This window comes from Leptosomus discolor, chromosome 14, assembly GCF_034619465.1.
Source record: "Leptosomus discolor isolate bLepDis1 chromosome 14, bLepDis1.hap2, whole genome shotgun sequence".
Classification (NCBI taxonomy): Eukaryota; Metazoa; Chordata; class Aves; order Leptosomiformes; family Leptosomidae; genus Leptosomus; species Leptosomus discolor.
Genome location: NC_141404.1, coordinates 10958788 through 10973749, shown reverse-complemented (window position 1 = coordinate 10973749; position 14962 = coordinate 10958788). Strand labels below are relative to the sequence as shown.

Sequence of the window (14962 nt, the reverse complement as noted above, 5' to 3'; positions counted from 1 at the left end):
GTTTCCGGTAACTGTTGCTGAGGTATGACTTAATTTTCTTTCCAATATAAATTTACAGAAGCTTGCAGTGGTCTTAAATATGAACTTCTCAGAGTCATTCCTCAAACTATACGTTTTTGATTTTAGAAGGAGAGATATATTGTTATTAGTAAGGTAAATGAAGAAGAACGGAAAAGAAGAGAACAGCAGAAACAAGCAAAAGAACAGGTAAATAAGTTCCATTTCATTCGCTTATGTGAAAAAGGGATGGGGAGAATCTATGACTTCAATCAGCTATGCAAAATTGTGTGATAGGGTTTGGTGGAATTTCCGTTTTGTGTGGCTGTTGTCTTGAAATGGATCCTCCAAATTCTACCAGATAACTTTAGGCTTCGCAGTAGAGCAGGAAGAGTTGCAAGACAATCTACAAAATTTTAAAGAATGAGTAACTGTGGAATACTGAACCAATATTCTGGAGCAGTGAATTCTTCCTCATATGAATCTGCTCTATCAGAGAAGCATGGTCTAGTAATAGGAAACATCAGTTGATTGCATTTATTAGGGATACATGACAATAGCCATTGCAAAAAGTCTTGCAGAAATTCTCAAGCAAGTTTTCATGTTATTTGGATTCACAGTCTGTTAGAAAACTTGCTTGTTCTTGGTTGTCCTGTACATGTCCTGTTAACATGTCCTGTACAATTAATATGTCGTCTGACTTTTCTTGAGAGAAACATGCTGCACATGACGACTGTAGTAACAAGTTGACTGGAAGGTCGTGTCTGGTATGTTCAGGCATCATTGTTTATGGGACTCCATATTTTGCTTACTGAGTCTGACACAAGTATCAAGAAGTCATAGGACTTGAATTGTGGGAATTCTTGATCACGCTTCTGTGATATGTGCTTATGTGTGTCAAGATAATGTAAATTTGGGTGGAGCAAATACTTGCATGCAGAATGCCCCTTAAGAGGGGAAAGAGGTATCTAATAGAGACCTCAACTAATGTGACATCTTTTTTTTTTCCAAAAGGCAAGTTAGGGACAATTTACTGCTACAGTAGATTTTTCTGAAACAGTTTTATAGGTGTATTACTCACTCTGACTAGTAGCATTCAAAGCTGAACTAAAATAATAGTGAATGTTTATATTGAATTTTACTTCTGGTTGAACAAAGACAGAAAACGCAAGGCAGAAACTACTTCCCTAGACCTGAAGAAGAAAAATCTGTTACACAAAATTTCTTTAAGTGAAATGAAGATAAATGCTGTAGTCAGATCTGCCCAAACCAGTCTGAGTCAGTTTAAAATATGTGACTCTCATTATATAATATTCTATTTGTAAATTATTGTAGTTGTGTAATATTTCTTCTTTTTTTTTTTTTTTTTTTTTTTATATAAATAGTGAAGAAAGTATCTTCCCCAGTCTCAATGTTAGCATAAAAATACAATCTGATTTAATAGAAATAACAATCAGGATTCATCATACACGTTGCATACATACAATATATGTAAAAACTATGGCTGAAGTTATGTAGCTTAATTTTAGTATCTTCTTGAGCTGTTTCCGGTCTCATAGCTGTTGAGCACTATTGAAGATAATGTATTGACAATGAACCGACCAGAGCTGTGTTGGTGTGGTTGGGTGAAGTGAACTTTCTTTGTAGCAGCCTGTATATTGCTGTGCTTGGCATTGGTGGCTAGACCAGTGTTGATACCGTACAAGTGTTTTGGCTACTGCTGAATAGTGCTTGCACAGTGTCAAGGCTTTCTTCTCTCTTCCACCCTCCCCAAAAGCAAGTAGGCTGGGGGGTGGGCAAGAGGGTATGTTTTTGGTTATGGTGTTTGTCTTCCCAAGCTGCCTTTAAGCATGCTGAGGCCCTGATTCCCAGGAAGCGGCTGGACATCGGCCTGCTGGGAAGTGGTGAATGAATTCCTGTTACTGCTTTGCTTGTGCATGCAGCTTTTACTTTTGTTACTAAACTGGTGTGTACTGATCTGCGAGTCCTTTTGCCTTCCTTTGAATTTGTTTTCCTTTGTTGTTGTTGTCCTCCCTATCCCCCAGGAAAGGAGAGTGAACAAAAGGCAGAGTGGGTGTTTAGCTTCTGGCCAGGGTCAGCCCACCACGATAGCTTGTGACTTGGCCTACTTTGCAGTGAACTAGAGCTACATATAAAACTGGAATTCTGTCAGCAGCATCCTGCTTTCACCTCGTGTGTTTTCCAAATATTGACATTTCCTCTGTGGTCTGTTATTGATTGTGTCTGAGAAACAGTTTGAGCCAAGCTGGTGTGTCTGCCAGTTTGCAGGTACAGTTTTGACAATATTTGTATTTGTTTCACTAATGTCAGAATCTTTGCTTACAGGAAGAATTGAATGATGCTGTAGGATTTTCCAGAGTTGTTCATGCCATTGCTAATTCTGTAAGTTAACATGATTTTTAATGTACCTTTGGTTGTAAAAACCCCAAAATTAATTAATTCAAAGAAGCAATTATTTTGCTGTTACATTTTGGAAGGTAAGATGAAATACAAGTTAGAGTGGCTTCTCTTTTGTTTGTTTATTTGTTTTTCTTGAAGTTGATGTTGCTTCATGTTTTACAGTGGTGGGTAGGGTAGGTTACATAAGCTCTTAAACTAATGACTTGAACAACCTCATTATCTGTAAAAGTTAACAATACCAATTTCTTAGTGTTCTTAACAAGATTCTCTTCAGTAAGTAAGGTTTGAGGACTTTTATTCTCTGTCCCAAAAAGATTGTTGGTTGGTTTTTTTTTGTTGTTTTGTTTGTTTGTTTGTTTGTTTTCCTGGCAGTTAAAGGCTTAATCTGGTTCTCTTCTACTTACATAGTTAAAATAAGCTATAGCTTTACATCTGTCCCCTTCAGCCCAATTATTTTCATGTAGTTGTTATAGTCTGCTGTTTAGAGGGGGAAAAAAAAAAGTATACATATATGCATATTATTTTGTCTAGCAAATGGAAGGATGCAGGAAACATTTGAAAGCATTTTAAAACATTAAAAAAAATTCTTGTACTTTTCCAAGAAGGAACTTGGTTGTACACAACATCTGGCATGAAAGGTTCTGCACTGTGAGAAGCCAGAGCACACCCCTAATAACTACTGTATGTTACAACTGTACAGAGAATATTGTGGGTTGTTGTAAAAGTTGTAAATTAAAAGGTAGTGGACTGAGAAATCTCTTGACTTCACTCTTAAACAGATTGCAGTTGGAAACCAAGTTTAAGTAGCTGTTCTAGTGCATCTTCTCAGCATTTCAAGCTGCTGCTGAAGGCTGTGATCAATGGTTGGGAGTAGAGGAAAAGGAAGTGGCTGCTGTGGGAGAATAGAGGAGTCTGTGGGGCAGGCAGAGAGCAAATCGGGAGATTTCTATTTGTTCCCGGCTGTCCTCAGCTAGCATTTGGGATAGATGCTTTTCACGTGTTGCCCTTACAGTGGCCATGATTGGAAGTGTAACTGACATTTAATGTTCTTTTCACAGGGCAAGCTTGTTATCGGGCACAATATGCTACTGGATGTTATGCACACAATACACCAGTTCTATTGTCCCCTACCTGATGTAAGTAATCTTCCGAGTGTTCAGGTGATGAAAGAAATGCCTTAATGTGTTTGTCTTCAGTCTTATTTCCAAACTTTCTTGTGAATGGATGCATATGACAGTGTATTAGAGCAACGGAAAAGTATTTTAAAAAGAACACTTGTTACTTCTGGGCTACTGCCTTATTTTATTAAATTTTCATGTAGAAAGGCTTAGTTGGATTGACTTCTCCTTTGCACTTTTAAAATGTTCAAATTAAACATTGGAATTGAATTGTGGTTTCTGCTCATATCTGTTAGTTCTTCAGAAACTGCTTGGATAATGGCAGGTAAATTTAACTGACTGACTTGTTAAGATACTGGTTTGGAGCTTCGGCATTATTGTGTGGCATTTTTCTCTCTGTGTGTGGGAGAGTGGGAATATGTGTTTTCATATAATATAGTACGATCTACAGAATGATGAGAAATGTTGTGGCAGGATGATGTTCGTTGGGCTGAAGAGGTGGAATGTCTGAATAATTGGAGGGAGCATACTTTCATGACTGCAGGAAGGCAGTCTAACACTTCATGACTGCAGTTGTCTAAGAATTAAGTTAAATTAAGCAATGTATTGGCACTGAGGACATTGTCTGAAGAAGCCAAAGGTCTCATGGGAAGGATGGCCTGCATGATGGTTATATTGCTTGCAATCCTCAAGGGCTTGTGGGTGTTATGGTAAAGACTTTATGAGATGGGAGAAAGACGTCTGGGACCTGTTTGGACGGAGTTGGAGCATAAGCAGTTGTCAGTTGTTCCTGTACTTTGGACACTTGGAAGATTAAACCTGTAGCCAGTCAACTCTCCACCCGAAGTGACTGCTTATATTCCATTGACTTATTAAATTTGGTAGAACTGTTAACACAGCTGGAGTTGGAGGTAGTCTAGGTTATGTAATAGGATAGGGTATTGGAGGTGATAGAGCACCTCTCACAAATCACAGACAGATCAGAAATAATTAGTTCTAGGTAATTGCAGGTGGTGTTTATGGTAATGCTGACAAATACTTCTCTTACGAGGTGAGAATTCAGTCACTGTATCTCGATTTTAGAAGCTTATTTGATAATTGTAACTACTGCTGTCTATCATCCTGAGACTGATAAACAGTTAACTTATTTGGATTTTATCTTCTGGTTTAATGTTAAATTAGGACCTAAGTGAGTTCAAGGAAGTAACATCATGTGTCTTTCCCCGGTAAGTTCTTACTTAAAATTTTCAACTATTTTAGTGTTGCTTTAGCAAGCTGGTATTGTTTGTCCTAGCCCCGTAACCTAGCTCTTACTGGAAAAACTGTGAACAAGTTAGATGAATATAGTTTTTTAAAGTATTCTGTAGCATCTCTTTTTCAGAAGAGCAGTGCTGTTGCTCTGCTTCCTGGCAAAAAATACAGCTTTGGTGCATGGTCGTTGGTGGTTTGAATCTGTGCTGTATTTGGAACAAGATTTATTTGCTACTTACTGTTTGCATCTCTTGCTATTGCTTAGCTGTTGTCCTTTTATCATGCCGAACAAGGCCAAGGAGTGTTTTGGCCACTCTGAGATCTCAGAGTAATTTTTCAGTAGGGTGAAACTGCTGTTTCCTGGCTAATAAACCAAAACTTTTTTGAGGATATGGCAAAATGGGCATTCTTCAATTGCAACTTATTTAGATCTTACTTTGTTTCTAGGCTGTTGGATACTAAACTGATGGCAAGTACACAACCTTTTAAGGTAAATTAATATAATATTATAGAATGATTTGAAGATACAAGTTTGCATTAAGTGTATATTGGAACAAATTAATTTTTTTAGAGAAAAACGTCTAACAATGTTTTCTGTGATGCTCCTTTTTTGTAAAAGAATGCTTTTTCTTAACCCCTTATCTAAACTTATGAAATTTTTATAATACAAATTTTTACTTTTGTACTTGTGACTTTTGTGTTTGTTGCAGTTTTAAGGTAACTTAGCAGCTTTGAATTCCAAAATATGTACAGTTTTTGCTGCTTAATATGTGATTAGCAGATTTTTTTTTTCTACTTTGTAAATTAGCACAAGACTGCATATCTCCTCAGGAGAAAAAAAAAAAAATGCAAGTGTTACTCATGACCAAATAGGGCTTGGAAGCTACTTGTATACTCAAAGCTTTAGAATATTGCGAATGCTGCGTTAGATTTGTCTAGAAAAAGATGCTTGAACATCATCATTAGGTTCTGTTGTGGCCTCCTGTTCAGTGGGTAGTCAGCAGGAGAAAAAAAATTACAGGTTTCTCTTAAAACCTCTTGCAGCGTGAGTTTTATTCTTTCAAACAAGTATTGAGATAAGTGATCATAGTCTCTTGCTTTCCTGTGTGCCTTTGGAATGAATTAATTAAGAAACATGCTGTTGAAGTAGCATCTATCTTTCTGCATACTTCGCTGACTTTATAGCATTGCATAACAGAAAATCTCATTAAAATATACTTAGTAGATATTTTCAGGTTTGTCTTGCATACTGCTGTTGTAAGAATAGAGGTTTTATGAAAACTAATAATCCTGCACGGGTTTTATGTTTGGTACCGTTGTGTTGATATTTGTAATTTTTACAGTAGATGTTTGTGTTATCAAGTGGTGCTTTGGAATGCCAATATAGTGCATCGTTTGAGCTTATTCATTGTACTGAGTTCTTGATAACTTTTCAGACTGCAGACTTGATGATGACTGTCTCGATTTAGAACCAAAGGAAATTTGGTCCTCAGAAACTTCAGACAACTTTAAGAAAGATTGTGCGAGAATTTTTGTTTTCTCTTGCTGCTGATTCTGCATGTTTTTTCCATTGTACTAATTGAGAAAGTATATTTGATTAAGAACTTCAAGCAGTTTAGTTTGAAGAAATTAATAATCTGTATATCTTTTTGTGACATTTTATATAGACATATATAGATTCAGTAATGCAACTCAGCTAAGCTGAAGTGTAGGAGCTGCTTTCTGATAGTTGGGTTTCTTTATCTATCCTTGTATTACTTTCAATCAGCAATATTTACACTTACGAAACTGTTCAAGAATGTCCAGTCAGCAAGCACGCTTCAGTACTCACCTTGAATGCCTTCAACTGTTAGGATCAATATTTAGGAAATTTTACCGTGCTGTTTGCGCTGCCTTTTTCCCTGCCACACGTACTGTGCATGAAACTAGCTTCAAATAGAAATACTACCTTGGCATAATTCATCATCAAGAATTCTGAAAAGTGTTAATAAATGTTTGTGACTCATTATGTTGTAGGCGAGGCAAGTTAACTTTTTAAAACTTAACTTGGCAGACTTCTCTGTTGTATTAGTTTTAAATTAAGCTATGTGTAAATCCTTAGAGAACACAAGGTGGCAGCAGTAAATACTCATTTTATTGTATTTCATTTTAGTTTCCAGGGAATATGTGCTTGGCATTGGCAGTCAATGGTGTCTTTTCTTGCAGGAGATCATTAATAATACATCCCTTGCAGAACTGGAAAAGCGTTTAAAAGAGATTCCATTCAGCCCTCCCAAAGTTGGTAAGGATATATCAAAACAGTCTTATTTCTGAAATGATTTTCTTTTTCAGAAGAAATAAGCATTTTGATTATTTTTGTTCTTTGTCTGAAATGTAAATTACCCTGTTAATACTTAGTGTTTTGATGAAAGGGACTGTAAACGTGAGCAATATACGGATAGTGCAGTTGTGTTTGGAACTGTCAGTGGAAGTGAGTAGGAATCCTTCTACTTTATTTCAGATAATAGAAGAATGGATGTATTCATTCAACAGCAGTTTCATTATTTTCTAATGATGACATTTTGTTTTCAGGTTGATTTTTGATGAGTAACTTGAAATTGTTTTAAAACTGGTTCATTTGGTTATTATTGTCCTTCAGATCAACGCCAGAGCACTCTAATAGGCACTTAGACAAACAAAACCAAAAAAACTTACACAATAGTGACTAGTTGTGTGTGTTCTAGAAATTATTGAAGTTCATTTAGAGCTTCCTTTGCTTTGAGGTGAATGAAAGGATATTTAAGGAAAGGGCAAGCTTATCTTAAGGTTCTGGAATTTTTCTTAAGCTGCTGATTTAGAAAAGGGAGGGCAATGCTGAGTAGAGTAGAGTATGTTGGAAGAGTAGAGTATGTTGGAAGGGAAAGTCTCAATACTTAATCAAAACCAGGATGGTGGTACTTTTTTACATTGCCGAATGTGCAGAGCAGGTGCACTTAAGCTGTAGTAACAGGAGAGATAATAAGATGGGCAGTGAGCAGGAGCTGTTGGTGCCTAGGCCGATGTAGTACCATACATGTGGAGTGTACAGTAATTGCGTGCAGACCTTTTGGTGGCATATGATCTATAGCTTCTTCTCAGGATGTAACATAATGTGGCAGCTGTCAGGTACTATTTTTTTTTTCTGATTTAATATAAAATAATAATTTTACCAGTTCTTTTTTTTCTTGAGCAAAATATGACCATAATGGTTAACTGACTCAGAAGTGTTAGTATTTTATCAGAGATGATTAATGTGGTTCAGAACATCTAAAACAAAGTAGGCTTAAAAATACTGAAATACTTTTGTTAACTGTTCATTTATGTTTTCTTTTGGATACGTATCTATTAAAAAAAGAAAAAAAAAGTTAAGCACTAAGAAATGTCCTTTTCAGCTTAGCCAGTACAACTTAACGTTGCCTGAATCTCAGACAACTTTATTTTTTAAATAAATATTACAAGGGCTCATCTGAAAAAGGTCTGATGTTTTGTTGATCTAGTTTTACATGTAAAACTTGGATTAAAATTTCTTTTTACAAAATATAACAAGTATTTATGCTTACATTTTTCCATTGTATAAGTTACGCTAGTATTTCCTCTTTTCAGGGGAGTCCCTATTGAGTTTTCCACTCACAGAGGTGATTAAAGGGATACTTCTCAAGGTCTTCACACGAACACCAATAAAGACATCCTTTAATCATTTAGTTCCATCTTCATCATTGAAAAATCTGACCATAGGTCAATCAGATGGTTAGCAAACAGGTTAATAGTAGAGTTTTCAATTAGTCTGAGCGTCTGTTCTTTCAAGTGCAAGACAGCGAGGAAAAAAGTATGCTGTGTAGGGAATCCTGCTGTCATTGTGATAGAATTAATATTCCATTTTGGCTAAGTAGGTCTGTGAATTAATAACTTTTTAATAGGAAGGAGTTTCTGTCCTAGGAGCCTAATCTTATTTAAAAATACAAAACAAAACTATGCTTTTTTTCAGAACTTCTGAATTTTCAGAACTTCTGGAAATTGTATGAAGTTACCCAAATGATGTTATGCTCTGACAAAATAACTGTGTGGGTAAGCATACAGGGCTGCCTTTAACTTCTGTGATAATCTGTTTACAAATTATTTTTTCTCCTCAGAAAGTGCAGAGGGGTTTCCAAGTTACGATACAGCTTCCGAACAACTTCATGAAGCAGGATATGATGCTTACATTACTGGACTGTGCTTCATCTCCATGGCAAATTTCCTAGGTATCTGCGTAGTCTTTTCAAACCTTCTCCTTAGTGCTGTCTGTAGCTGCTTGTTACATAGTGAATTTCTTCTTCGTTCCTCAGGTTCATTCCTCAGTCCTCCGAAAAACCATGTGTCTGCCAGATCGAAACTCGTTGAACCTTTTTTTAACAAGTAAGTAGTTGTTGTATTAAAAGACCTGCTGAATCATGAAAGTATTAACACTAGCTTAGAATGTATCTCTAGCCTCAGAATCAACGGCTAACTGCATTTTTCTTTACACTTCAGTTTTGATTGGCTTTCTGGTTCACACTAGTAGCGCTGCGGAGAGGCCAGAGTTTGTGAAGTAAATACCTTTTCTTCTGAAGGGAATGGTTTACTTTCTGCTAACCTGTCAGAGGACACTTAGAAGAGTACCTGGGCTGCTTTAATGGCCATGTTCATGCCAGTGTTGAGAATACGTTTACAATTTAGAAAATTGTTTCTGGAGTAGGCTTTGGGAGTAGTGGAACTGAAGAAAAACTGCTCAGGTGTTCTTTATGTTGTAGGACACTGTCAGAAACTGGTGATAGTTAAAACTTGAGTACGCTAAACAGTCTGGAAGAACTAGAATATCTCTATTGTAATATCAATCCAGATAACACAAAGCTAGTGTATTACCGTTATCAGGTAACCCATTTTTAAGAAATTGTAACAAACATACATGATTAGTAGTTTATGGGACGATGCTATGATCGGTATTTTTCTTTTGAATTGGATCTTCATTGAAATTACTTGAACAAATTTTTGATATTTAATCTGTAGATTCTACCTTATGAAGCTTCTAAAGATAGTATAATCTGTCACATAAAGGGAAAGGAGTTGAAACTAAAAAGCTGCTAGTGCTTTAGTCTGTTTGTTTGTTTGTTTAAACTCGGGAGAAATTCCATCCTTTCAAACCCTATTGTATAGGAGTTGGCAAAATTAATTATTTTAGCTTCACATGTCCCACACAAATGAGGAAATAATCACAGTCAATGGCTTTCAGCTTTCATTGGTCTGGAAACCAAATTACTATAGTGACAGCAGTTAGGTGATTCTCTTGACACTGAGACATGTGAGGCAGTAACTATATATTCTAGCAGATGTTATAAATTATGTACATTCCTTAGATTGTGGATGGACCTGCAGTGACTGCTTGATTTGAATGGGAAGGTGGTGGTAGAATTGATCAGCATAATGTCATTTTAAGATAGGATTTGTCACAGGGTGGTTTTCAGTAGCACCAGCACACACACACGCCAACTAGCAGATGCCTGTTGAGGGGATTGTTTTTTCAATCATTAACCAAAGTGCTTTCAGTTGTTTCTTGAGATGCATGTGTGCAACAAGTACAAACTGAAACTTCTAAAACTGTCACAATAACATGTTAAATTTAAGATTTTCAAGTTGTGTACTTCAAATGTGACATTCCTGTAACAGTGACATTTTGAAGTTTTGAGAGGAAGCCTACTGTGTCTTGCTTCAGAGTTAACACTGCCTGACGAAAGGGAAAGTTGGCAAAAAATTGTAGGGAGAGCAGCTTGCTTTTTAAGCAAGAACTGAAAATTACTGTTTACAAGAAAAAAAGAAAGTTTATCTATTCTGTTATTATTCAGAAATAGTAGCTTCTTGTTTCAGCAAAGCTATATATTATTTTTAAATCATGGAAACTTGGAAGACTTGCCATGTCTTACTTTCACACGATCTTAGAAGCTTCGCCATATTCTAACTAGCACCTGCCACCTCACCTCAGCCAGAGCTTAGAGATGAGACTGTCTCACCTTTTCCTTATAGTGAGCAGGCCAAGGCTTATATTTTTAAATATATTTTTTTTACTGTAATGCAAAAATAACAAACCAGAATAAGGCAGCTCCATTTCTTTAATTATTTTTTTTTAAAAAAAGAAAAAATATTTAAGTACTTGTCAGAATTAGCGCTGTTAGATATCTAAATGAACAAGTCTTCTGCTTTGTTCAGTGTGTCCTTGCAGACCAGATCTCTATTTCCAGCACTTGGTCTGTTTAGCACCTGTAAGTAGCATCCAGGATCTGTGCAATTTACATAGTTGTCTTAAGGTCCCTAGGAAGTATGTTGCTTCTGGGGCTTTTTTGCAGGTATGCTCTGGGCTGCCAGCTAGGTTCCTGATACATTTAGTTTTTTCTAGTTTGTGGTCTAGAAGCTTTCCCTAGCTGAGCATCCTCTCTTCCTCCTGGGGAGAAAAAAAACTATCTTCCTCCTTCCTCCAGAAGTTCTACCTGATCCTGTGGGCAGCAGTCAGAACAAGGAAACCTTTTCCTTTGTGCTGTAGTCATGTTCTTCAAGCAAAACACAAACTACAACATGCAAACAGTAAGCTAAACAAATGAAAGTTATACTGTCACAAAAGTGTTTCCTAAAAGGAGCTGAACAGAGTAGTTTACTATAAAGCGATTATTTAGAAGCAATGTTCTCAGTTTGAACTATTATCAAGGTAGTCTTGAAAATGTTCTTTAAAGCAGACCACTTTATGATTCTTTGGGTTGCTTATAAAGTCTTAATTTCAAGATCTCTGAATACTAGGTGTTAATATTTAAATATAGTTTAGAGATTAAACTTTTACATGATTGGTGTGACTGATAGGATTTTGGAAATATTTTCTGTTTGAATACACTTGTCACTAATGTGAATAGTGGGAGTAAATTTAAAACTGAAAAACCAAGCTTCGATTTTCACAAACTTAGCCTTCGAAGGAAGATAATACTTTTTTCAGTAGCTATTTTGACCTCTTTCATTATGCTGGCAAAGTTACAGAACTCCCTGCCTTGCTGTTCAAGAGTGGTGGCCTGTGTATAGGTTAATGTTCATATAGGTTAATGGTGAACGTAGGTAAGATCTTTAGTTTCAACTTCTTGTAAGGGTGGAACTGATTAAAAACAGACATTGCCTTAGGGTTGTTTGGCTCTTTTAGGCATAATGCAGTAACTTACACGACAAACAACTCAATAAGCCAAGAATTCTGGAGATGCATTTCTATAACCTTTGTGCTTCATTGTATATACAACATCTATGAAAAATCATGTTCATGTGAACAATCTGCTGTGAGTAGTACCTGATGAACACTTAGGAGTTGAGATGATGGGACTTTTTATATTGTAATATCTAAACTCTTTTATGTATGATTTGGATGCTGAATTGTGTTATATACTTTGGAGTTGATTTGATTTGATTTTTTGACCTGTTTTGTTTAGAGCACTGTCTATTCTCTTCTTCCATGTCTCCCTGCCCACACCCACAAGCCCCTCACGAACTTCTAATGACGTTATTTTAGATCTCTTGGGTTGTTTGAATGTTGTGGGTTTTTTTTTTTTCTTTTGATGTAGCTGGAGGCAGGGGATGAAAGAGGTGTAGAGAAATGAGAACACCATGCTTTATTGAGCTGAATAACATGATGGTCTATAGAAATATAAATTACCTTAGAAATATTTTTTTTCACACAGAGGGATATCAGAGGCTGAAATTGGTGCAAATACCTTGGTTTTGTGCTATATTTGTGGAAGATGTCTCATCACGGAGCTAGGTTCTCTGGCATGTATTGCAAATCAGTTAGTTTATCCCTCTACTTTTCTGTATTAATTTCAGTTTCTTTGCAAAATTATTGCAAAAGAGGGTCAACGTGCTTTTCTGCAGTTTGACTGATAACTTTTTGATCGCAGTATAGGAGTAAACAGTTGCTGTCCTTGTGCTTTTCAGCCACATGTGAGCTAGACTGGTAAATTGATCTGGGTTTAAAAAGATGCCTTCTCTTCTTTCAGCTGGATTAGCTTCTCTACACAATTCATCACACACAGCTGTGGAAACTTTCATCCTAGCTCAGTGCAGAGAAAGAATGTTGACTACTCGAGACTACTTATGCATTGCTGTGAGGTGGCGTGATCACAGCCTTGCTCTCATTATTTTACTTGACTTGCCACAGAAACAATTGCTTCCAAGTGGCTGTTTCAAAATACCTCAGAGTTCCTAGGATATTGTTGTATATTGAGAAATAGACCGCTGTCCTCTGACCATGTGATCTGGCTGTAGCCTCTAAACAGTGTAGGAAATAACGTGGGTTTTTTTAGCTTGGTCAGTATAGCTTTTAAATAATTGTCAATTAATATAGTGAAAAGGAATGTCATAGGTACAACTTAATGAATCTAGCTAATTTAATATAAAGCAGGCTTTATGTTCCATACAGAACAACCTTATTAGTTTAAGTTTTCTCCAGATAGATGAGGTATCTTACAACCATAATTATTGATATTTAAATATGGATTATGCTGCAACTGTTCATAATCCATGTGGTGTAAGGTAATGCTACATGGTGCAGTTACTGGTGTAATGTACTTTAAGTACACAATATGAAAATTAGTATTTATACTATCTCTTTAGGGAGTGTGCGGTTTGTGTGTGTATGTGCTGTTTAGAGACATAGTTCTTTGACCAAACGAATGTAGGATTTGTCTCAGAGGATAAAAACCTGATCTTAATTAATCTCAGGTATATGCATTTTTTTGACAAGTGTGTTGTTGCTGTTGGTCACTGTATTGCTTTCCTTTACATGATAAACCTTGGGGAGGGCAGCTTAACTAGTATTCTTCCCAGAGGTTTTTGTTTTATATTTCATAAACTTCATCTTTATTTTTATGAAAACTGCTACCTAGGAAACTAAGGTGGTAGTCTGAGTACCTTAAAAAGTAGCTGGTTCCAAGACTTCTGTGAAAGCTTTTTCTTCAGATAGCTCAACTTAAATCAAATCTGCCTTTTTTTTGTTGTTTTTTTTTTTTAAACTTTTGCTGTCCTGCATGGATGATGGACAACCTTCATCCAGTGAAGACTAAACAGCTTTTACTGACTAGCTGAAATACTGTATATTTAGGTTATGTTTATCCCCTGCACTGGAGCCCAAAGAAGGCTGTGGCTTCTACTAACAGTGAGATTTGACAGTATTTCAGGTGAAGACATGAGCACAATCATAGGTAATAAATGGAACTGAGCGTCTTTTGACAGCCTGAAGTCTAGCTTACTAGCAGAGCATAGATCCCAGACCTACAAGTTCTTTTCTGCCCAGCTAGGTGCCCTATGATGGTGGTATGAACCTGCCTGATGTCTGCCACAAGAGAGATGGAATATACTCAACCTCCCTTCTATTCCTCCTTGGAAGATTTGTCCCACACTCCCTCTTTGTATTCCCCCTCTCTTTGATCTCCTAAAAGATACCCTTATGGCCTGATCACTGTGTCTCCTGTCCATTGTTTTCTGGGTGGATGGTTTTTTTGGTTTTGTTTCTTTTTTGAGTAATAGCACTGCATGTCCTGTCAGTATTACCCCAGATCTCTAGGAGCTGTCAGAGTAAGGACCTTTTTTTCTTGTTTCCTTGTGGAAGCTGTATTCTGAAGCTAGATTTATTCTCAAGATGTCAATCCTGTCCTGTTCAGACAGATAGCTGTAATGAAGCCAAGGCTACAGGAGTATGGTACCTAAAGGTAAACATAAAAAACAACTCTGGCTCCTTTGTGAAATATCTTCATTACTTAGTGCTATGCTGGAATTGTTAAAATTTCTAAAGTTAATTGATGCTGATGTTTCTAATTGATAAAATTCCTTTTAGGTTCTGCAGTGCTCAGGGGAGCACAATGCACATTATACCGTATCTTCCCTGAGACTCGGGTAGAAAAATTAGATAGAATCACAGAATCGTTAGGTTGGAATAGACCTCTGAGATCAAGTCCAACCGTTGACCTAACACCACCATGCCCACTAAACCATGTCTGAAGTGCTGTATTTACAGGGTTTTTTGAACACCTCCAGGGATGGTGACTCCACCACTTTCCTGGGCAGCCTGTTCCAGTGTCTAACCACTCTCTTCAGTAAAGAAATTTTTCCTAATGTCCAATCTA

At 36.6% G+C, this 14962-nt stretch overlaps 1 protein-coding gene across 2 annotated transcripts in view; it reads left to right on the top strand.

Annotated features, from left to right (window-relative positions):
* PARN (poly(A)-specific ribonuclease) overlaps positions 1 to 14962 on the top strand; it is a 62268-nt gene that overhangs the window by 8419 nt on the left and 38887 nt on the right. For both annotated transcript variants that reach the window (XM_086472860.1, XM_086472859.1), the window contains 8 exons: positions 127 to 207; positions 2344 to 2400; positions 3477 to 3554; positions 4719 to 4762; positions 5235 to 5277; positions 6993 to 7068; positions 8936 to 9046; positions 9131 to 9200. In XM_086472860.1, coding sequence (XP_086328986.1) covers positions 127 to 207; positions 2344 to 2400; positions 3477 to 3554; positions 4719 to 4762; positions 5235 to 5277; positions 6993 to 7068; positions 8936 to 9046; positions 9131 to 9200 — 560 coding nt within the window. The remainder of the gene's footprint in view (positions 1 to 126; positions 208 to 2343; positions 2401 to 3476; positions 3555 to 4718; positions 4763 to 5234; positions 5278 to 6992; positions 7069 to 8935; positions 9047 to 9130; positions 9201 to 14962) is intronic.